This window comes from Cryptomeria japonica, chromosome 11 (assembly GCF_030272615.1).
Source record: "Cryptomeria japonica chromosome 11, Sugi_1.0, whole genome shotgun sequence".
NCBI lineage: Eukaryota > Viridiplantae > Streptophyta > Pinopsida > Cupressales > Cupressaceae > Cryptomeria > Cryptomeria japonica.
The window spans coordinates 239,568,193-239,591,575 of record NC_081415.1 but is presented as its reverse complement, the minus strand read 5'-3'; the positions used below and the strand labels follow the sequence as shown (position 1 = coordinate 239,591,575).

The 23,383-nt window shown below is 34.7% G+C and overlaps 1 protein-coding gene across 4 annotated transcripts in view; it reads right to left on the bottom strand.

Moving 5' to 3' along the window:
• Window positions 1-13,803: 13,803 nt before the first annotated feature.
• LOC131064014 (U-box domain-containing protein 4) overlaps window positions 13,804-23,383 on the bottom strand; it is a 117,312-nt gene continuing 107,732 nt past the window's right edge. The window contains exons 3-6 of one of the 4 annotated variants that reach the window (XR_009111197.2): window positions 18,981-19,097; window positions 16,849-18,882; window positions 16,517-16,728; window positions 13,804-13,997 (exon numbers count right to left, since the gene is read on the bottom strand). Coding sequence is in view for 1 of the 4 variants with exons in the window: in XM_057998035.2 (XP_057854018.1) it covers window positions 16,630-16,728; window positions 16,849-18,882; window positions 18,981-19,097 (2,250 nt within the window). In the remaining 3 variants the exon portion in view is untranslated. Of the gene's footprint in view, window positions 13,998-15,786; window positions 16,161-16,189; window positions 16,729-16,848; window positions 18,883-18,980; window positions 19,098-23,383 lie in introns of those variants that run through there. The other 3 variants (XR_009111196.2, XR_009111195.2, XM_057998035.2) reach the window with 3 other exon arrangements.

Below are 23,383 nucleotides of genomic sequence, written 5' to 3'. Positions count from 1 at the left end.
ACAGAGTATCATACAAGTTGGATCACCAAACCGATAACCATAGAGCTGAAACTACCAATCGGTAATCACACTTAGTGAAACCCTGACATCGGTTCACTGCATGTCCTCATACCTCTTCATACCGGTTCACTTGAACTTATTGACATCAATGACAACATACATTATCATCATATCAACATACTGGTTCATCATATGCCAATGATATACAACAACATGGACCTAGGAAAGGACCACCATATGAGCACACATTTGTAAGTGAACAATGGCATTGCTAAAATATTTAGGAAAAGTGCTTGACCGATAGAGTAGTTTGAGGAGGTGATAGAATAATGTAGCAAAAAACGTCATAAAACTACTTAAGAGGCATAAGCAGGCTCAACTAGTCAACACAAAAAATAAAGTTTTGTATACTAATGATGCAAAATATCGATGTATTTTCAAGGTACTAGCAGTTTTGGGGGCCAATAGAATAATGTAGCAAAACTTATTATAATATTACTTAAGAGGCATAAGCAGGCTTAACTACTCAACACAAAATAGAAGGTTGAGATATTAATGATGCAAAATATAATTGTCTTTTCAAGATGCTAGTGGTTTTTTAATTTCAAGATATTGTAATGGTGTAATTTGGAACTAGGGTTTCACCAAGTAGGATAAGACCACTAATTAATCAAATTAGCCAATACATTGAAAGAGGGGTGCACCTAATAGATCTAGCCTCAATCCAAATAAGGAAAGGGTTGGAATTCTAATTAGATTCATTGGTTAGGGATCTATTCCCTCTTTCTAGATTGAAATGGATTGTATATTGTGAAGTTAGGGGAAAATGAGGGATAATTGAGTTAAATTGATAGAAATGGTAAGTTACAGATGTCAAATGGAATCACCAACTAATATATAGGAAAAATAAGATGTTTAGAACCTATTCTCAAAAGTTCAACCTGTTTTTTTGGGATCATGTAGCACAAATTCGCCCTAGTCCTCTGTATTTTTCTTCGTCGAAAGCTAACCTTTTTGTCACTATTGAGTGTTGGAATTCTTGAGTATAGCTCTTGTACCTATTTCTAGCACACAAAAAGAGAGGGAAAGATGTTGTAGATAGGGGTTTGCCTAAGTAAAACCTTGGTTTAGGAATTAACCTTGAATAAAATAATGCAAATACTTAAACAAATGTTAAGGAGATATACCTCAAATCTGTAATTGTTGATGATGATGCAATGATCTTTGAATGTAATCACAAATGTTGAATGGAATGGCATGACAAACACATGGACATGAAAAACCCTAATCACACACACACATGATTGCATGAAGATTGATGCAACTTTGCTCCACAATGCTCGAATGATGAATATGCAGCTTTGAATCTCTAAAGATTCTTCATGATGAATGCTTTATGAATGCATGAATACTTTAGGTATGTAAGGATTCTTCTAGGTCTAAATGAATTGATATGATGTCTTTGTATAGGTTTCCCTAGGTAAATTATTGATTAGGTTGACCTCCAACGATCATTTGTAGCCCTGAGAATCAAATGCTATCAGGGAAATATAGAACCTGCCCCATTTCAAATTAGGGCATGTTTGAGAGGGACTAGGGTGTTTTGGGGTGCCCTGGTCCAGATCACGGAATCCCATGGCCCGGTCCTTCTACAAACAGGACCAAAATAAATAGTCAAGGGGGAGTGTATCCCATGATAGAACCCACAAAAGGGTGTTCATGACATCAAAGTTGGAAAACGGGGTCAAATCGAACCTAGAGAGAGGATGGAGATAGAACACGCTAAAGTAGGAAACCAAACATGAGGTGTAAATTGGACCGGTTACAATTTATGATGCTATAGATTAATAATATTCCCTTCACATAAGTGTTTATTACTAATAATTATTATTGTTTCTACTGAGAAAGAAGACAATAAGTCTTTTTATTCTCAGTTAGTGTTAATTGTCTTGTATCCTTTTTGGAGAAGTCTATATTGAAGTTGTTTTATTGTTAGTAAACTATGTTGATTTGTTTTCTTTTTCGTACAACTTTAATATGCAATTTAAAAAATATTTGTTTTATTTTTTTTGGTAAGTAAATTTGGCCATGAGTGTTGGCAAATGCACACTCCAATGAGACATTGTAGGTGATTGAAGGTTTTGTCATTGATGGCAACCTTACAATCCTATGACACCGGCAAGACAATTTACCGGTGCTAGCAAGATCAAACTTTACACCGGCACATAAACCATCGGCACTGGTAGTAAAAGGAAGCATACTGGCACAGAAGCCGATAGGAATTTTGTTTGTAATATATTTTGTTAATTATAGTAAAATCATTGTAAGCCGACTTGGCAAGTTGTAAAATGACTCATGTATATAAGAGATCATTGTAGAACATTTTGAAATAGATGGAAGAAAATATATAGGCAAAATAAGGCAGACCTATTATGCGAATTATAGGTTAAGGGTTTATGTATGAAGCAGAGCTATAAACCGGTACTGGATCTGGCATAGTAGATGCTATTTTGAAGCAGTACAAGATACTTGATTTATATAATCCATTTTGTAAATTAGTGAGACTTCCCATTTTGTAATGGAGCAGTGAGCTCTAGGCACTTGGCCTTCCTGCATGTGCAGGCCCCTCTTGTAGCAATAATATTCTCTTATTGGCTAGTAAGTGAATATTGTGGGTCACAAATCCCACCGAGGTTTTTCCCACATCGGGTTTCCTCGTTAAACTACTATGTTATGGTGTGTTTTTCATGTTGTTGTTGTTATCTCTGTTTATTGTTTATTGCATTATTTCTTGTTTACCGGTATACATTATTAATATGTTCTACATGTTGTAAGTTAAGAAAATCTTATAGCCAGTTAGATACTGATTCACCCCCCCCCCCCCCCCCCCCCCACTCTCAGTATCTATGGGAATCCTAACAATTGGTATCAGAGTTTGGTCCTCTATTTTCAGAAGCCTAACAGGTTGAGGAAGATCTTGACACCGGTAGAGATAGAAAACTTGATGAAGCAATTAGAAGCAACTCTCTCAGACTATGATGCAGAAAAATTGAAAAATATCAAACTTGAAGATGATCTAAAAGATGCACAAGATATTATTCAAGCACTTCAAGAAAATCTTGCCATTACAAGAAACAAGAGAAGAGAACTTTGTGAAAAGATGCAAAATAAGAATGATGAAAAGGAAACTCTTAGTGATCTGATGAATAAGCTGAAACAAGAAAACATGACAACAAAGAATGAGATGCAGGATATGAATATGAGATTTTGTAAAGAAATTGAAGATAGAAAGAAGAATGAAGAAGACTTGACTAGAAGACTGAATGATGCTGCAAATGAAAACACAAGACTTACTTATGAAAATGATATGTTGACGACAGATCTGATGCATGCATAGAATGACTCAAATGAACTCATGAGACAAAAAGGTATCTTGGAAGGAGAACTGGCTGCTGCAAATCAATATAAAGAAAAATTCAAGAAAAGCTCAGAAGAACTTGGTGACTTGTTGAAGAATTAGAAACCTAATAGTGACACTAATGGTCTTGGCTTTGAAGTTGGTGAAAGCTTCGGTACTGCAAACACACAGGTTCATGGCAAACTGGTAAGACAACCTACTACTTATAAATTCAATGGCAAATGCTTTAACTATAACAAGTATGATCATAGAGCAAATCAATGTAGATCTAGAAATTATCAGAATACCAATACACCCACCGGTCAATGTTCAAAATGCAATAAAGTTGGGCATAATTCTAAAAATTGCAAAATGAATGTGAGAATTAATGTTTGTGGAAGATTTGGACACTTATCTAATCAATGCAGAATACAAACCGGCATAGGATATGGAAAAGCTATTCAGAAAAATAATGTGACTTGTTATGCTTGTAACAAATTTGGACATATTGCTAAACTCTGTAGAAGCAAGTCCTCACTGGTAAATAATAAAGGTCCTAGTTTGAAAGGTAAAGAAAAAGTTGAAGAAGTTAAGCAGGAATTCTCAAAACAATGGATCAGGAAATCAGAACTAAATGTTGATAGGAATACTCCTCCACCGGTAGAATAGAGTAACACTCCACCGGCAGAACAGAGTAACATTCCACCAATAGGAGAGTCTTCATCTAACTAAAAATTTCCTTGAGGGTTTAGCAATCAAATGTGAAACATGCTATTATTCCCTCAGTTGATGGTGAGAAGTTGAAATTACTTCTATACTGGCAGATAAGTTAAGTAATTACCTAACCGGTAAGCATTAAATGCGGTAGCTGGCAAAATTAACATTATAAATCAGTGTTTTAGGCTCCATTTTCATTTCAACAATCAAAGAGCGCGAAAATTCCTAAGCAAAGACATTTCGAGCAAAGAAGCAAAGCAATTCAGCAAGCAACCTTTCCTAAGGCAGATAAAGGTATTTATAATCATGGCTTCTTCATCTGTTTTCAAATTCATAGCAAACCCTATTGTAGTCGAAGTGATTAAATGCCCTAGACCCGCATTCCAGTTAGTTCCTGAAATTGCTAAGAAGGATGATAATGTTGGTGCATTTTGTCAAATCCCCAAAGGAGTAGTTTTTGCAGAAGACCCTAGAATGTACATTCATTGTCACATAGAAGAATTAGGTGATGAGGAAATCAAGAGCATGTATAAGACTGTAATTTGTGACGATTCTGGTAATGTGAAACCTGAACACAAAATAGTTGAAACCCTAGGATTCACTGAAATTCTCAGTATTCCAGATTTTCCTAAGGATGTTATAATGATAGTTTTAAGCAGGGTTCATGGTGAATTCTTCTGGTTAGACTCAGTTCACAAAATTACTAAAGAGGCAGTAAAGGTTGTGACAGGGTTACCCTCCATCGGTAACAGACCTGATAAGACAAAGAAGGTCTCAAATGACCTGGTGATGAACCTAAAAGGTGCAACATCTGACAAGAGATCTTTAAGAGTGAATGATGTAACTGACGTTAATGTTAGATTCATTAGCATGATTTTAGGCTATAAAACCACACATGCAAACATGTTAAATTCAGTCTCTAGCCTATGCATAAAGAGTGCCTATGATATGATCAAGGATAATGCAAAAATAGATGTGTGTGAATGGTTGAAAGATGAGCTTATTGATAATCTTGGAAAAATTAAGAAAGACAAAAAGGGGACATTTAGATTTGGAAACCTACTTATCTGTTTAATGTTGCACATAACAAAACAGGTGCCCGGTATCAGTAATAAGAATCTTGGTTTTGATATACCGGTAGGCAAACAATTGTCTGATTTACTAAATAACATGGGTGAAAACAGAGAAAAGAATATAAATGAGTACTTTCAGGCATTGGAGGCCCAGATGAATACTAGAGTCAGACTTTCACAAGCAATTGTAAATAAGTATAAGGATGAAATATGCTTTGTTATTAAGAAGGATGAGATTTGGATGGAGGCAGTTATCCCAAGAACCATTTGGGTTACTGAAATGGGTTATGAAACTGATGACCACATAATTGAAACATATGCAAAAGCCCTTCTGGAAGCACCCAAGGAACCTAAAGAAGAGGTATTTGGCAGTGCTGAGACTATTGAGAATCAAATTCAATCTAAGAAAAGGGTAAAGAAGGTAGAAGTAACAGTAAGAAGAGGATCTAGGCAAGCAAAGGCTATCAAATTAGATGTACTTAAACAAACTGGTATCACTGAAGATGAGTTAGAAACACTATAGCCAGAAACTCACCTTTCACTGGTAGCAACTTCTTTGGAAAGTGATATGCCAGCTACATTTAAAAGAGTTGTGAGGAAAAGAGAACCCTCGCCGGTATCTACACCTTCTCCTAGAAGAACCAAACAGTAACAACAGGCAGTAAGGCCCCTAGCTAAGAAGATAACTCCAAAGAAGAAGAAGTTAACACCCAAGAAGAAGACTCAACAAAACATTGCTCCAATTGACAAACTACTAGATGTAATAACAGAGGATGGACAGCTGAAAAACATCAACAAAGTATATGATTCATTATCAATTGATGACAAGGAGAAAGTTGAAAACAGTGTAATTCTACAATTGGACATTTACAAGAAATGTATAATGCAAGCTGTAGATGAATTACCGGCAGAACTGTTTAAAAGACTCGAAGCTACAAGGCAAGTTGTTGTAGAGATTGATAAGAAAATGAAAATTCAAAAACTACTTGTTGTTTATCCTATCAACTAACCAAAAGAGATAGATGATATGATCTCAGAGGCTAACCGGTCAGTATTTTCAACTCCACACCGGCATGTAGCACTTATGGTTGGTAGAGTAAATGAGGTTGCAGAGGAAACTACCAATGCATGGGACATATTCCTTGTAGAGAAGGAAAAGCAGGAAGAATATAGAAAACCCAAACCCATCAAAGTATATCAGAAGGATAAGGATAAGGGAAAAGGCAAGGTTGGTGGACCACCTAGCATAAAAATAAAAGATAACTTATCCCCACCGCCTCTAAATACTCCACCGGTAGTGACTACTGATAATCAACTGGATAGTGAGAGCATGGACATACCACAAGAGAACACAAATCCTAACTCTGAGGTATTATACATAGTGGACATTGATACTCAAAAGGTCAATATTGTGGTAGATAAGGATACAACTGAGAAGATAGATATGGCTAATGAGCAACTGGTAACTAATGGTACAGAAGGTAAACCGACAAATGATAACAGAGAGCAACAAGCAGAGCAACAAGCTCCATCACCGCAACAGGTTCACACAGAGTCAGTGCCACCGGCAACAGCTGGGCAAGACAAACCTTTGCTTAAAGAAATGGAAACACAAACTGACCTACCAGAGGTCACCACAAGCAAGGATATTGCTCCCACCGGCAGAATACAGAGTGTTGGCTCTTCAAGTACAAAATTCAAACCAACTAATGTAACAGAAGTTCTTTTGGATTCCATAAAGAAGATAACATATTGTAGCTCACATGCTTACAAGGCAATAGATGACACCATTCCAATTTTGAAAATGATAGCACCAAAATGTAATGTAGATAATAAAGATTCTTTGAGTCAACTTGACACTTTGTCTAAGTATATTACTGAAAACACTGTGAGAGTTGAACAAATAAAAAAGGAAGCATTCAAAGAGAGATTAGAGAAGGAAAAACACAAATTCTTTGAGGAAGAAATAAAGAAGTGTACAAGGCAATTTGACACACTTCTACCGAAACTATGTAGCACATTGAAGGAATTCAAAACTTTGTACAGGGATACATGTAAAACTAACTTTTTGACAGTTGATATAGACAAGAAAATTAGCAAGATACGGGAAGAAATAAATCAACTAGCTGACAATTTCATTAATTCATCTGATTCATTATCAGTTTTTGAGCAGAAAATAACAGGTTTTGAGGAAGAACTACTAAAGTTGGAAAGAGACAAAGAAAGAATAAAAGGAAAGGCTAAAGATCTTAAATGGAGACTTAGTCCAAAATTGGACTATCTCGCCTCCTTAAGGAAAGAAATATCTGATGCCTTGATTCAAGGACAGAAAACACTGGCAGAGCAAATGCAACACCTCACCGGTACAGTTCAAAGGATAGAGGCCGCAATAAAAGACAACAAAAAGTTCATTGAGAGCTTGAATCTAGTTTTGGCAGATCTTTTTCAGATTGTAACCAACCTGTTACAAGGATGAAGCAGAAAACCACACTCATTGACACTTTGACAACCTTTGTCATTGATGCCAAAGGGGGAGTAGTGGAATGAGAAAAATAATCAGTAAAATGACTCATCAACTCAAGGGGAGTACACATTCTTTTGGTACACATTTTTGGTAAGACAATACCGGCAAATTCTTTTTGGATGACAGTTTTTGGATTTTTCTCATGAGTGTTGCCATCAATGCCAAAGGGGGAGATTGTTGACAAATGCACACTCCAATGAGACATTGTAGGTGATTGAAGGTTTTGTCATTGATGGCAACCTTACAATCCTATGACATCGGCAAGACAATTTACCAGCACTAGCAAGATCAGACTTTACACCGACACACAGACCACCGGCACCGGTAGTAAAAGGAAGCATACCGGCACAGAAGCCGATAGGAATTTTGTTTGTAATATATTTGGTTAATTATTGTAAAATCATTGTAAGCCGACTTGGCAAGTTGTAAAATGACTCATATATATAAGAGATCATTGTAGAACATTTTGAAACAGATGGAAGAAAATATATAGGTGAAATAAGACAACCTATTATGTGAATTATAGGTTAAGGGTTTATGTATGAAGCAGAGCTATAAACCGGTACTGGATCTAGCATAGGAGATGCTATTTTGAATCAGTACAAGACATTGGATTTATATAATCCATTTTGTAAGTCAGTGAGACTTCTCATTTTGTAATTAAGCAGTGAGCTCTAGGCACTTGGCCTTCTTGCATGTGTAGGCCCCTCTTGTAGCAGTAATATTCTCTTATTGGCCAGTAAGTGAATATTGTGGGTTACAAATCCCATCGAGGTTTTTCCCATACCGGGTTTCCTCGTTAAACTACTGTGTTATGGTGTGTTTTTCATGTGGTTGTTGTTATCTTTGTTTATTATTTCTTGTTTACCGATATATAGCATTAATATGTTCTACATGTTTTAAGTTAAGAAAATCTTATAACCGATTAGATACTGATTCACCCCCCCCTCTCAGTATCTGTGGGAATCCTAACAATGAGGACCATCACATAAAATTGGAAGGAAAAAAGAGAAACCACTACATATAAAAATATTTAAAAGAGTGATATAATTCATCATTTCTGACAATAAATGATCATTAAACAAAATTTGGGGGCCATAATAAGATACATTTATTAACATAAAACTTTTTTACATTATCATGTCTATCAAATCTATTATATCATCTACCAAACCAAACCTCGGTGCACCATCCTTAGAGAAAAATAAAGACAAGTCTATATAAGCCTCATTAGACATCCTAGCTACCTCTTACAATAATTTGAGGCACTATGACACTTTTTTTTCCTCTAAACCTTCATATCGCAACCAACAACTTTTACCACAAAGGGGGCCCATAGCCCATTATGTGGGGGAAACTTGATAGACTTTAAACCCTTTCTAGTGTAAAACCACAATCTAGTGATCGCATTCTCCAAATCTGCATGGACCCACCATGCCACTTCAAGAAAACCAGAGCCTCCATAACACTTGTGATAACAGATTTTTGCTCTCAAAGATCTAATATTATGGCCACAAACATAGATGCGATGTCCATGTTCACACAATATCTATGAGATGTTGCAAGGAAAACATTTTCCACAACCATTCTAATCACACACAAAAATTAGGAAATGCATATTCAAAAATATTCATAAGCTTGATATCAATTAGTGTCCCCTTAAAAGCAATTTGTAACCTATTCACAACAAGGCCAACAATTGAATCTTTGGAAACAAGTGAAGAAAAAACCCAACCATGCTAGTATTTAATGTTGATTATTTTAGATAATGAACATATGTGAAATAATTGAGTCATATGGGCATCAATCGTTCACCTCAGTCCAAAAGAATATCAACTCTTAATAAATTTCACTCACTTTCGATTAGAAGAGGAGATTATTGTTGTTTTTTAAAATATATAGCATTGACAAATTAAATCATTAGGTTGGTAAGGTATATATACATCAAAGACATCAATGTGTTGCCTTTCAACATTTAATTCACCACAAGCCAATAAAGTTGTTCAACAGTCAATATATTGAGCACTTCTTAGATGCGCGTTGACATTTGTCTTCATTTTGAGAACTTTATGTAGGAATTTTTTTGTTTCAAAACTTCAGCCCAAAATAGAACTTATGTTGTTGTTCTTGGATCATTTGATGATTTATATATAAATTTTAATATAAAATATAATTTATTTCTTACTCAAAAATTTCATGTACGCTGCAACCAAAGACCAATAAAGTTGTCCAACGGATACATTAAGCACTTTGCAAATACTTATTGACACTTGCCTCTATTTTAGAGAGTATATAAGAATTTAACAGTCAGAACTCCAGCCCAAAATAGAATTTATTCCATTGATATGCAATTATTCAACATGTAATCATAAATCTATTTAAAGTTATAAATTTGCCAAGTAACTTGAGCATTATCATTTATCATTCAACATTTTTGCTACCCACATTATAATTTTTTTTAAACTTACTAGCACATTTGCCAAATAATTAATTCTATAATTTTGAATATTTATTAAATCCACCACTAAACTTATTCGTTTTGTTTGAGCATGAGTATAATTTGCCAATGAAATTATTTTATTTTTTAATACAAGTATAATTCGCTAGAGAAAATATTTTATTTTTTGAATATGAGACCAACAAGATTATTTTATTTGTTTGAATACAGGTATAATTCATCAATATTTTCTACAAATTTTTAAAGATTCAAAAAAATGGCTAATAATTTGTTTTTTTTCTTTTTTGAAAAAAAAAAGACTTTCCAATAGAAATGTTTTTTTTTCAAAAAAATGAAATATTCACCAAAACTTTAAATCTTTTTTGCGGGTTTCTCAAAATTATGACCAATGTCAAAAATACTAGCATATATTGATGATCTAACACCAACATGGGTTGATTTTGCAACATGCAAATTTCATTTGGTTTAAGGAATCGGTGATCAAAGGATCAAGACAAATACTTGGGGATGTGAGTAGATGAGATTGAGTTGGGCTAACTATTTGTTAATTTTCTCACTAGATTATGGTGCTTGTACACTATTCATTGAACTAAGCATAACCTTGACAAAATAGCCCAAAACTAAGAGAAAAAGTGTATAATATGCTTTTTTACTATTATATTTTTTCTCCACTTTGACTTAGATGTGAACTACTATGAATATGTATATCAAAATAAAACAAGAAATTAACAAATAAGGATATCAATTCAGTGTACTTTTCCCTACAATAAATGCTCCATCTTATAAAAAATGTGAAATAGAAAATTTAAAAATAGGAGCATCGATCAATTTTTTGAATAGACAAAACTACAACTTGCTCAAAATGTCAACAATCAAAAAGTAAACATGTAGGAATTCTACTTGGTACACTAATCTACCTAGCAACAAAAACATATAGGACTCAGCAATAAATGAAAGTGATCATGAATTAGTCAATGCAACCATACTCCAAAAAGGATTATTAATAACATTATATTTTCTCGTGCGATAGGTTGCATTCAAGGGATACCAAGAAATTAAGGAACTAAGAGAATGATGAGATCATGTGAAACAGATATGTGTGTTAAGATATCATCGTGTGAAGAACTTCTAACAACATACTGAAATGTGATCATGAAAGCATGTGTGAAAGAGGAAGCAAGGTGTACCCAATGCTATCCTCATTGAGGGAAAATTTAAAAAGTGATAAATTCATGAATACTAGATAAGAACATGTAATAGAAATGTAAGGTGACATTATAATAGTCATTGATAAAGCATAATCCTCATAAACATCACAAAAATCACAAATGTGTAAGCATAAGATCGTAAGTTGTACCCATTTGATTATAATGAGATAAACACGTAAACATGAAATAGGAATATAACATGGTAGCAAAAGATATTAAGCATGATAACTATAATTGAACATGTAGACATGTGAGCATATCAACTTGATGACATAATATCGTAAGTATATGATCCATATGGTCATGAATTTCATCATCAATGTAAGACAAAACTACTATCATGAGAGGGCACTCCCAAGTGGAGAATAAATGACATAAAAACAAGACGCAAAGCACAATATAGAGACTGAAATGAAAAAAATACAAGAAAACATGAGAAAAGGAAGATCATGACATACACATCATTTATCAAAAATTCAAAGTGAAAGGTTAGAATAAGACAATAGAAGTTATATAAAGGATGGGGATCACAACATACATGTCATGAGAAAAAGGTCAAACATAAAGCAAACCAACGATGTAAGATAAAAGGAAACATGTGCACAACAACAAAGAAGTGGCATAAATACAACACATGTTCAAAGTCAATATGAATCAATGAAGATGTGTTTTCATCATCCACGTGCTAAATAAGAACATGAAAACAAACTACTATAAAAAAGAAATATCAATATAAAAAAATAAATATATAAAAGGGATAATAAAATTTTTAAGATTCAACCGATAATGTGAGAAAAATACTCTTCGAAAATATCTCTCTTATTACATTGTATATTAAATTTCAATACCGTTAAGTAAATGGCTCTCACAATCATATGTAGTGTCCTTATAGAAAATATTTGAAATAGGTGTAATAATTGATTTGTATTATGCATGAAGTGGAAGAAATAGATAACACTATGAGAAAAAAAAAAATCCAAGTTATAGGGATTCCTCAAAAAATTCAACACACAAGGAACACTCAAAGAAAACACTTACAAGAAAAAACCAACCTCCAATGCACATTGATCATATTATCTAAAACAAATATTACAATACAATAAAGTAGTACTGCCCATGAGAGATCTTCACCTTTGTTTTATGGAATCAATCCAATAGTATAATCACATATTAAAAATCAATATATTAACTCCATCCCAAGCATCCAATATATAGGTGAAAGAAACATAGAAAACCATGCTTGAATTCTCGAAATCAATTAATAATAATTTATTGTCAATTTTTTAACAAAATACACAACTTTACTATGAATGTTGTCATAATATAGACTTCATAAATATTTATGAATAACACTTATGGACACAATATGTGACACACTTGTGGACACAATATGTGAGACTTGCACTATGCAAGTTCTACCTTAAAACTTTGAATATGCACGTATGCCAAATATAAGTATGAAACTGATAAGTAATCAAGTACTATCAAATTTATTAGTATTAAAAGAATTCTTTGAGAAATGGATTCATCCAAAACTAAAATACGAGTATATTGTTGCTTTCATTAGTAAATAATGATATTGACTAGGAGCCAACCTGTACTTAATTTTCATCTCTTCCTTGTAAGCCAAATGGACTTATAGTTGCAACGCATAACTCAAATCACTTTGAGGATCATTGGGTAAACAAGAATGCATTTATATCATACAGAAGATGTGCTTTTATATATATAGAGAGAGAGAGAGAGAGAATTCTAATGTCATCATGAGATACCATAAGAGTGTAAAGTCTCCTTATTATAATGCAGATCTAGGCATGGGAAGAAAAGAATTCATCTATATGCCTATCATTGGGATGGCCCCCAACGTTGAGAACACATCCTCACATAAAGGCTAGTAGACATTAATCATTTGTAGATAAGAAAGAACAATATCCCTTGATCTTGAAGTCATGCAAAAACAAAATAAGTAGACGAGTGACCCAAATTAAGCTTACACATATCTTGGAAAACAACCAAGATTAATCCTATATCTAAATTGGTACATACATAGCAAACTATGAATTCTAACAGTTCTCGAGTCATAGGCTCTCTCATGTCCCAAATCCAACAATGATTTCAATTTGGGTCTTGATTTTGGCAATGTTCAACCCTTACCAATCAATTACAATTGCTTAAATAGTTCTAAAACACACTTCACATTTCCACATTTTTTAACTTTATTGAATGTCATTCCAAAGAATTCAACGCAATGTTCCTAACTCACAGAATGAATTTCAATCGTATAGATTGGTGGCTGGTATTGAATCATCTTTGACAATAATAGTTTACACTCATTAACCAAAAGAAATGGTTTCTCCTTGTTATAAGCTCCAATTTAATGACATTATTTATTTTAAAATCAAAAAGTATTGCACATGCTAAAAAAAATATGGCTTGTATTCATTAATCATTATCTTCAACCTCTCATTCACATATTATCAATATTAATTTCAATTTAAAAATTGTGTTACCCAGATGTTACCATATAGTGAAACTACTAATACAAAAACAAACTAAAGTTGTCTCAGTCCCCATCTTGGAATATACGAGGCATCATCAACCCTTCAGTTTTGTACCACACCTGTAGTTTCCGCCACATCAATTTGTTACAATGGTTTAGCAATACACTCTCGTGAAAAGGATTAATCTGCCGTAGATATTCATACATAAATTTCTAGGCCACTCTACTCTTCACATCTAGATTGTTTGTCGTTCATAAAAATTTTGCTTTTGGACTTACCAAACATCCTCCTTGCCACCAAAGATTGAAACTCTACATCTAGCTTTTGAAAGAATATAGTGTCAAACTGAAAGACATATACACCAAATTGTATAGAAGTTCAAAACATGAAAGCCCAACCCATGCATGTGCTTAAAATTTATTTCTAACTTGACTTTAGCAAGATTACACCTCGCATGTTAAACAATGACTTTTTTACCATCTGAGGGACAAAGAAGGTACATAAGACCTATCAGACAACAAAATTATTTATATTTCAATGCATTATTTTCATTTACAGGGATATTGAAAAATTAAATCACCAGATTCTTTTGAGTGTCAATATCATGAAATTCATTCATCTCCATTTACCTTTTTAAAGCAAACAAATCTATTTGCATGATTTCTAAAGATGTAATTCAAACTGCACATAAAGGGGTTCTGCACTGCAATCATTAATAAATTCTTCCCTATGTGCTACAAATGTCTAAAATGAAAAAGCTTCTACACTAAATTAAAGTAATAGTAAGAAGACCATCCAGATGCCTAGCCTATTATCTCCAGAGACTAACATAAGGTTTTCTAGCCCATTTCATTAATTGTTACCGGTAGCTCAAGCATGATATTATGACTTCACAATAACTTTACTGATCCCTCTTTTAAAACTGGACAGAAGCTTTACTTTAAGACTTGCTTCATCTCTAGTTGTATTAAAGGAAATCATATAAACTAGTTTAATTGGTTCGCACTGGACTTTTATTCCAGGCATTAGGTTTTAGCTGAATAGTTTTTCAAAGAATTAGTCCATTTTCTGCGATGTTAGCCAGATACACAGCCAAAAGTACTATAAATTTCCCATGAAAAAATTGAAAGAACTATTGCAGATAAACAGTTCTCCATAAAATGAGTCCTCTCACATTCAACAAGCACATAACATATTCTATTGGAGATAAATTCCTGTAACTCAAAAACATTAACATATAAACAAAAACAATGACTGGTTTTAACAGTTTTGAAGATTTGTATGGCCTGTATCAATATCTTGAAGTCCGTACTCATCTACATGAAAATACCTACAAATATGTGAATATCTTACACCCCAAATTATTGCAAACTACCAACTGAATTTCCAGAAAAAAGTGTTTTCTGAAAAAAATAGAAAAATGTTCTGCTTTGTAGCAAGTTTATAAAAGTTTAAAGATGAGTACAAATTTACCACTTATCAGTTGTATAGACAAGGTAAATACCTTAAATGCTGAAAAATAAATGCCTTTACATCCTATATATGCACTTCCAAAATATCATTATCATTTCTTTTCAAAACAGCACAGAGTTCTGATTATCAGGTACAAGGAATCCCTGGTATGTTAAATTGTTGCTGGTATCTAAAGCATGTTATTACGAGTGCACAATAACTCTAGTAACTCTTTCAAAACTAGCCTAGTAGCTTTACTTCAATCCTCATATCATCTCCAGTTGTGTTGAAGGAAGTCATTAAAAGAAATATAATTAGTTATTGCTAGCCTCTTATTTCATGCTTCAGGTGTATGATAAATGATTTTCCAAATTATTAGTTAATATCATATATTGTGTTAGCCATATAGCACAGCCATAAATTCCCCCAGTTCCCAAGAAACAATAAAGAGGTATATCGCAGGTAAACAATTCTCCATAAAATTATTCACATTGTATTGTTTCTTTCAAAATGTATGGAGTTTTTATTATCATGTACAAATAATTGCATCTCAAGTTCAACAATTCTTGTGCCAGCTTATTCAAGTTTATCATTTCTATCAATGACAAGATTTGAATGCCACTTCAGAATCTGGACACAACATTTAACCAAATGAACTGACTTTGTAATAATCTTAAGTTTACGAAAATGCTAGCCCTACCAAAAGCTTTCTCCAAATATATGAATAACACAAATATGAAGCACTTTAACATTAACAGATCCAAGATGGCAGCTTACAATGCATTCCCAAGAAAAGATGAGGCTCTCACAGATTGGCATCTGAGTAACCCCTACATGAAGATTTGGAATTACAAATAAATATATCAATATCAGATCTATATAAACTCCATCTATATTTACAAACACTCTTTCTTACAATCATAACATCTCTAGTCAAGACCTCACACGGCATCATGTTTAGATGGTAGCAATGAAATGACAGCATCAATGATGCCATAAATAGACGTCAATGCGATTATCTACATCTCTAATAATCTTACAATACATAGAATTGATTCCTACAAATATTTTTGTTTGTTGTGTTGAAATAAAAAATTGTTCAATTGATTACAAAAGCATCTATGGGGAATCCACAAATAATTAAACTAAATGAAACAAAAATAGGTGTAAGGAACATCGGAATGACCTATCAAGCAGGAAAAGTTGCCACATCTCAGAAACGTTTTGTTTGAATGGTTCCATCAAAAGGCAGGAAGAGCTGCAATCACAATTCAAAAGCTTCAAACGTGAACAGAAGCCTTATAAGCGATCAAAATGTCGATCCAGCTGTCTATCAGGACCACCCCTTCCTATAACTGCATGTCTCTGATCCCTAAAATGGCGAAGAAGTGCTTGGGCCTATAAAAAATGTCATAAACCACATAACAAATTAGGCAACTTTGAGGGTTTTTCTTTAGTCAAATCACTTATACTATGACAACAACAGTCTACATCTGCTTCAAATGAGTAGTGAGTCACCTTCTCCTTTGCTCGTGGTGTACCAGATTGTGCCAAAGAAACCAACGGTGGAATTGCACCTTCTTGCAAAACCAAAGCTCGAAACCTATTGCTATTTGTACAGAGTTGCAGAAGTGCTGCTGCAGCATTTTCTTTTCCTCTCTGAGAGCCTAGCTCCACTACCTCCACCAGAGCAGGAATGCCTCCCTGCTCACCAATAGCAAAGCGACCTTCAGGAATAGTTGAAAGATTAGCCAAGACAGCAACAGCCTTATCTACCATTCCAGCAGCAGGGTCCATCAATTCGACAAGAGATTGTATTGCCCCAGCCCGTACTATGCGAGCCTTGTTCTCATGATAAATAGACAGATTAAACAAAGCAGTGGCAGCATCCTTCTTCCCCCGAGGTGTACCATCCCTAAGCAGATCCACCAAAGGTGGGATGGCTCCTGATTGACCAATAATTGTTTTGTTTTCTTCCATAACTGAAAGACTAAATAATGTCGCAGCAGCATTCTCTCTTGCTTCAGGACTTCCTGTTTTAAGTACATATATCAGTGGATCAATAGCACCAGCAGCAACAATCTCAATCTTATTGTTGTCATTAATGGATAAATTCAGTAATGCAGTAACAGCATTGTCTTGGGTCTCCATATCAGAACAATGTAATAGTGCAACCAAAGGCCTAGTAGCTCTGCAATTTGCAATTATGATCCTGTTTTCCATATTGTACTTAGCAAGGAGACGTAATTCTGCTGCTGCTACTCTTTGCACTTCAATTATATCTGACTCTAGATCATCCACCAATTTTTCAATTTTCAGTACAATATTTGGACTGTCAGCCCTTGTATCTGACATTGAAGAAATTATCCTAGGCATGGAGCTCCGATCTTCAATTCGCCGGTTCCATAAAGGCAAGCCACTCGATACAGATCTCTCAGATATTCTGTTTGAAGTTTCTGTATCTCTATTTTCTTTATTTTGAGGACCTTTCACTGATGTTGCCAATTTTAGCTCTCCTGAAATATCACTGCTAAACTGGGAACCATCACTTGATGCTTTTAGACCCTCCAAAGCATTAGTACCTCCAACTGCCAGCTCCTGCCTATCATCCAGACTTGAAGTAACACTCGAAATGGATGCCTTTCGGCTTTGCTCAGGCAATTGTTCACAGCCATGATTACCATTGAGAGTCCCTTTCATTGAAGGTGATTCTTGCTCAGTGTCACTCAGTGGTCCACTTACTGTGCTCAAGCCTTCTTGGTTTTCACTGCTTGAAACAAGCCCCATGTTTTCTTTTTGAGAAACACGGTCTTCCATAGAAGATGTAAAATTCCTCAATGTAGGCTGTGAATTTGAAATTCTCAAGTTTCCAGCTGCATTTTCATCTCTAGTTGAAGAAAAATGTATATCATCCAATTCCTTCTTTTTAGTAGCCATTTGAAAGGTTTGGCTTTGAAGCATAGTGCATGTTGGAAGCTTGGCTGGTTCAGGTAAGGGCACATTATTTGACTCACACCAATTTGCAATCAATGCCTTTACAGTGTAGTTGGGAATCAGATTAGTATGACTAAGGGTCTGACGTGTTTTAGGGCATGTTGTCATGCCCTGATCAAGCCATTGCTGAATATAAGCTCGCTCATATGTTTGCCCAGAAGCTACAATTACTGGATCTGACATCAGTTCTAGTGAAAGAGGGCACCGAAAATCTGCAGGAATTGGCACTACTCCTTCTGTTTGGCATTGCTTGACTTCAACTAGGTAATCACATATTTGTGTGATAACACCAATAACATCATTAATGTATTCTTCTTCTTGCTTGTCATTTTCAAGGCGAACATACTCCTTTTCTTTCTCCAAAGCAGATGCTTCCTTCAATACCTCTTGATTTGATATCAAATTGAATCTATCTGCAATCCATTGTAGTTTCTCACAACTTATCTTAAGACCCTCTCTGTGATCTCTCAGAACAGACTCAACCTCTTCCAAAGTTTGCTCATCTAAAGATTCACATGTATATCTTAGCCTTCGCAATTCCTCAGCACAAATTTCAACCTACAATTTATGGAAGTGTGAGTCATCCTCTGCAAACTCAAACAACATAGATAGTAAATATAGAAAAAGTATAAAATAAGTATGTGATACTTAAATACCTGAAGCTGTATCTGGTCTGGAATATGTAGAGAAGAGAGAGGCAATGAATTCAGGACTCGATAGATATCCAAAGAAACATTTCGAAATTTGGCGATATACTGCTGGCTGCGAAGTACCTGAGATGCCAGAAATAGTAAACAGTAAAAACTACTTGCAAAAGCTCTTCTAAAGAAAAATCATAAAATCATTTTGATACATAAGTGTCATCAGAAGACCTCATTCCTCATATCTCAACTGTAAATAGTAGGAAAAACAGAAAATACTGTGCTTTGGAGAGAAACATAAGAAGCTTTGGAAAGAAACATAAAAAGATCAATGCCATTGGCATTTCAGGTCTCCCTCAAGAAACATCATCAGGATAAGAATGCAAAAGAGCTACTTTCTGACTTCCAACATTGACAATAACTCTCCTTCACAAAAATCTCTGTTTGAAAACAATAATTCCAGAGCCCAGCTACTATCGTCAATTTAAATATGCCAATATGTGCAGCATTTTATTTAATTGAATAGAAAAAGGATCCGTAATTCCACAGGTACTAGATCATATCATACAGCCATTGTATTCACTCAAACAAAAAAGAACAATTTAAATTCTTCAAGCTTCAACAAGCTACATCCATTTCTTTGTATCGGCATGTCTCCCTCTCCACAACTCTGTGGAAATAAAAACCAAGATGGAATTTATAAACAATCACTATAGTTGTGTGTTGATATTTAGATTTGAAAAGAGGAATGTATATAGCAACAAAATAATTTGTAAAAATCTAAGATTTGTAAGAGAATATGATCATAAGATCTGATGCAGAAAGTATACTCAATCTGACAAGTTAGGATTTGCATCTCACAAATAAAGCAATAAAATCTATAATGTTATGCTACAATGATCTGATCAGTGCCCCAAAACCATAAGCCTCAAACATGGAACTTTATGAGGAAGCAAGAGCTACAATAACACAAACTTGAAACAGATGAAAATCTCAACAAAGAAATGTTGTTCAGTGAAAAGGACTTTCAGCAATGGCATTGAGACCTTGAAGAACTCAAATCTGAAGATTTTTCAGAACATTGACCTTTACAAGCAACCTTTTAATGAAGGTGAGAAGTGTTAATTATTATGTGTAATGTCCCCACTTTGAAATAGAATTTAATAATAGAGAATAATAATAATAAAATTAAAATATTAAAAAATATAATTAAAAATAATTAAAATTTAATTAAGTTAATGAATGGTCAAAAATAAATTGAAAAGTTGTGACTCCCTCAAACATGAGGTATAAAAGAGAGAAGAGAACCTCATTTGAGGGGGGATAATTTGGGAATCAGATGTGCAGATCTGACTTAAATAAGTGCAGATCTGTCTGTGAAAGGTTGAGTTCCTTTCAAAGGGCAGAAATAATGAAGAGTTGCACTCTTTCAAAGGGTACTAATGGTGAAAGGGTATGTCTCTTGCAAAAGGGCATACATGAAGAGGTGTGATCTTTCCCTCACATTGAGAAATATAAAGGAAGGAAATTAACTGGACTATCAAGGGAATTCAGATCTGGTTTGTATTGAACTGCAAAGGAGTTACATTCTGGTCTTGTGATAACAGACTGGTATGCTGTGCTGACCTATGCAAAAATGCTTTCTTATTATCATGTTTCATTAAGTATATAAGTTTGTCTGAATTATAACTGATTTATAACAGAGATAGGATAAGAAGATAATCAGTGATATAAATCAGAATGTCTAAATTCTTTGTAGATTAATATGTTCATAGTACAACACAATATCAATGTATTCATAGCCTAAGTACTTAACAAATTCTAATTCTTCCCTAAGGAGAGGTGCGGTGTTATTAGAGAGAGGCGGAGTAAATCCATCCCAAAAATAGATGAGCCCCAAGGGTGAATGGACTAATGATCCTAAAATCTGGGCTGCATTATGAGCCCCAAGGGTGAATGGATTGATGTTCCTGAAATCGGGGCTGCATTATATAGGTGCTGACATCGCACCCTAGACAAGTAAATCCCCATCCAGGGTTGAGAATTAGAAGGGATTAAGATTAGAGCTTGAATAAGGATAATATCAGTTGTATTATGAGCAACCATAGTTATTTAATATGTAATTAATGTATCATAATAAGTAGTAATGTATGTTTCTCTTTAGGAATTGGCAGCCTCCTAGTAGGGGACATTACAAATGTTATCAAAGCTTTGATCCTACCATCCTGCAAGGTAAACATTAATCAATGAATCATTCTAGTCAATAAGAAGGAATCTAACAATACATGTATTTGCATGTATGCTCCATGTTTGCATATATCCATGTATATGCTCCGTGTTTTTATGTGTATGCTTCGTGTTTGGTTCATGCCTGATATGTTTCCCGCATGTTCATTCCATGTGTGTTTCCAAAGCCATTTCATATTGGAAGTCATTTTAAACACTCCATGATTATTGCTTGAGGACAAGCAATCTTGGGTGGGGCGGACTGTAATGTCCTGTTGTGATGTTTTCACACATCACCCCAATGCAAATGGGGATCCCATGTTTTCGCTTTTAGGGTAGTGTTTTGGTGTCTTAGGGTTTCATCTCTGATTTCTCGCCTCTGTGAATGAATCAAGTTTGTCGAAATTTGGAGCAGTCACCAAAATCAATGAGGAAAAGTGGTCAAATGGACATTCTAATGTTATGGGTGCGCTCAGATAGGTTGAAGGAGTAAAATCACAATTTCTCGAGGTCAATTCTGACAACTTGCTTTTTTAGGAAATTTTGCTTTTTTAAAATTTAGAAAGTTTCGTTTTTTGGCATTTTGAGGCCAATTCAGGAACCTTCTCTTTCGGTCTACTTTTTTCTAAAAATAGAAAGTTGTTTTTTTGTTTTTTTAAGCATGGATGGTTTCAAGATCAGAGGAAGGGTCGGGTTGGAAAAATTCATCCAAAATGGAGCAAGCATGAAATATCTTTCAGAAGATGTGTTCCTGAAAAGCTAAGTTGAAGATCATGGCAAAAGGGTCAAGTTTGGAATCAAGATCAAGAAATTCCTTGTTTAAATCATGGAGGTCGCCTGGAAAGAAGAAAATTTTCAATTGAAGACCAAGGCATGTGAAATGTTGTGTGGCAATATGCAAAGTCCGCCCATGAGAAGCAAAATCTTACATGGCCTAGTGCAAAGTCTGCCCATGGTAGGTGAAATCATACGTGACCTTATGCAAAGTCCGCCAATGGAAGATGAAGAAAATATAGCTGTGTGTTTGATTAGCCTTGCAAGTGAAGAATGTTCCCAACTCATGTGTGAAGTCTACTCTAGGGGTAGGTATGAAAGTGATTAAGTGTTGGGAAAAAGATCTGAAATGATAGTGAAGTATAGCAAGCATGATGGAAGTTCCTTATCAATTTGCAAAGTCCACCTTCAAGGTGACAAATCTTCCTTACACAAACTTCAAGTCTGCCCATGCCAAGGTCAAAACTTTCTTGAGAACTTGCAAAGTCCACCTAGGCATGTAAAATCAATTCCAAAACATTTGCAAAGTCCACCCTAGGAAGAAATTTCCTAAATCAGACTTAGTTTTACAATTTCAAGAGTTTTTCCAAGTCTGGTTTCAATTTTCAGAATGTTTTGGAAGTCTGATTTTCATTCCTAAGGTTCATAATCGGACTTAATTCCATAATTTACAAAGTTTTTTTCTAACTCTTAACTTTTTATTTTCAGACTTAACTTAGTCTGATTTTGAGTCTGATTTTAAGAATTTATGAGAAAATCAGAGTTTTTTCGAAATTCCCTCAAAGTAAACATCAAACTCTTTGTTTAGCTTAGAAAATTTTCAGGGTGTGGATGTCAACTCGAGGAAGGATTTCAAGAAGTAAGGGACCAAGGCTGGGGTCCATGATTGTGATGGAATGGAAGAAGGTTGGGGATGCCAACCTTGACCATGTGGACCTCGGAGACTTCAAGGAAAGTGGTGCAGGAGTACCTCTTCAACAAGCAAATCATGGATCTGAGGATGAAGACTAGGATCATAGTGTTTGTCTTAGTGTCTTGTGTTTATGCAAGTTTCATGTATTCAATAAAGACCCCACCATGTAAACCAATGTCACTGATTAGGCAACTTGATAAGCCAATTGGGACAATGTGGTCAATAGGGGTAGTAGGATGTTTGTTTTTGTGTTTGATAGGTTTTTAGGATGTCTTAGTGGTGTTTGATTGATCCAAGTTGTGTGGATCCCAAGCTTGTAGTGTTTGACAACTTTTATGCAAAAATGCAACTTTTGAGAGCAAAAGTGCAACTTTTCAAAGTGCGGTTGATGTAAGCCTTTCAACGGCTCCAACCTCCTCCAAATTCGGTTGGTAACCGTTGGAGAGGGCTATAAGCCTTGTGGACACGCTTCCCAAGAGAGAAGAAGTTGTGATTTGAAGTTTTG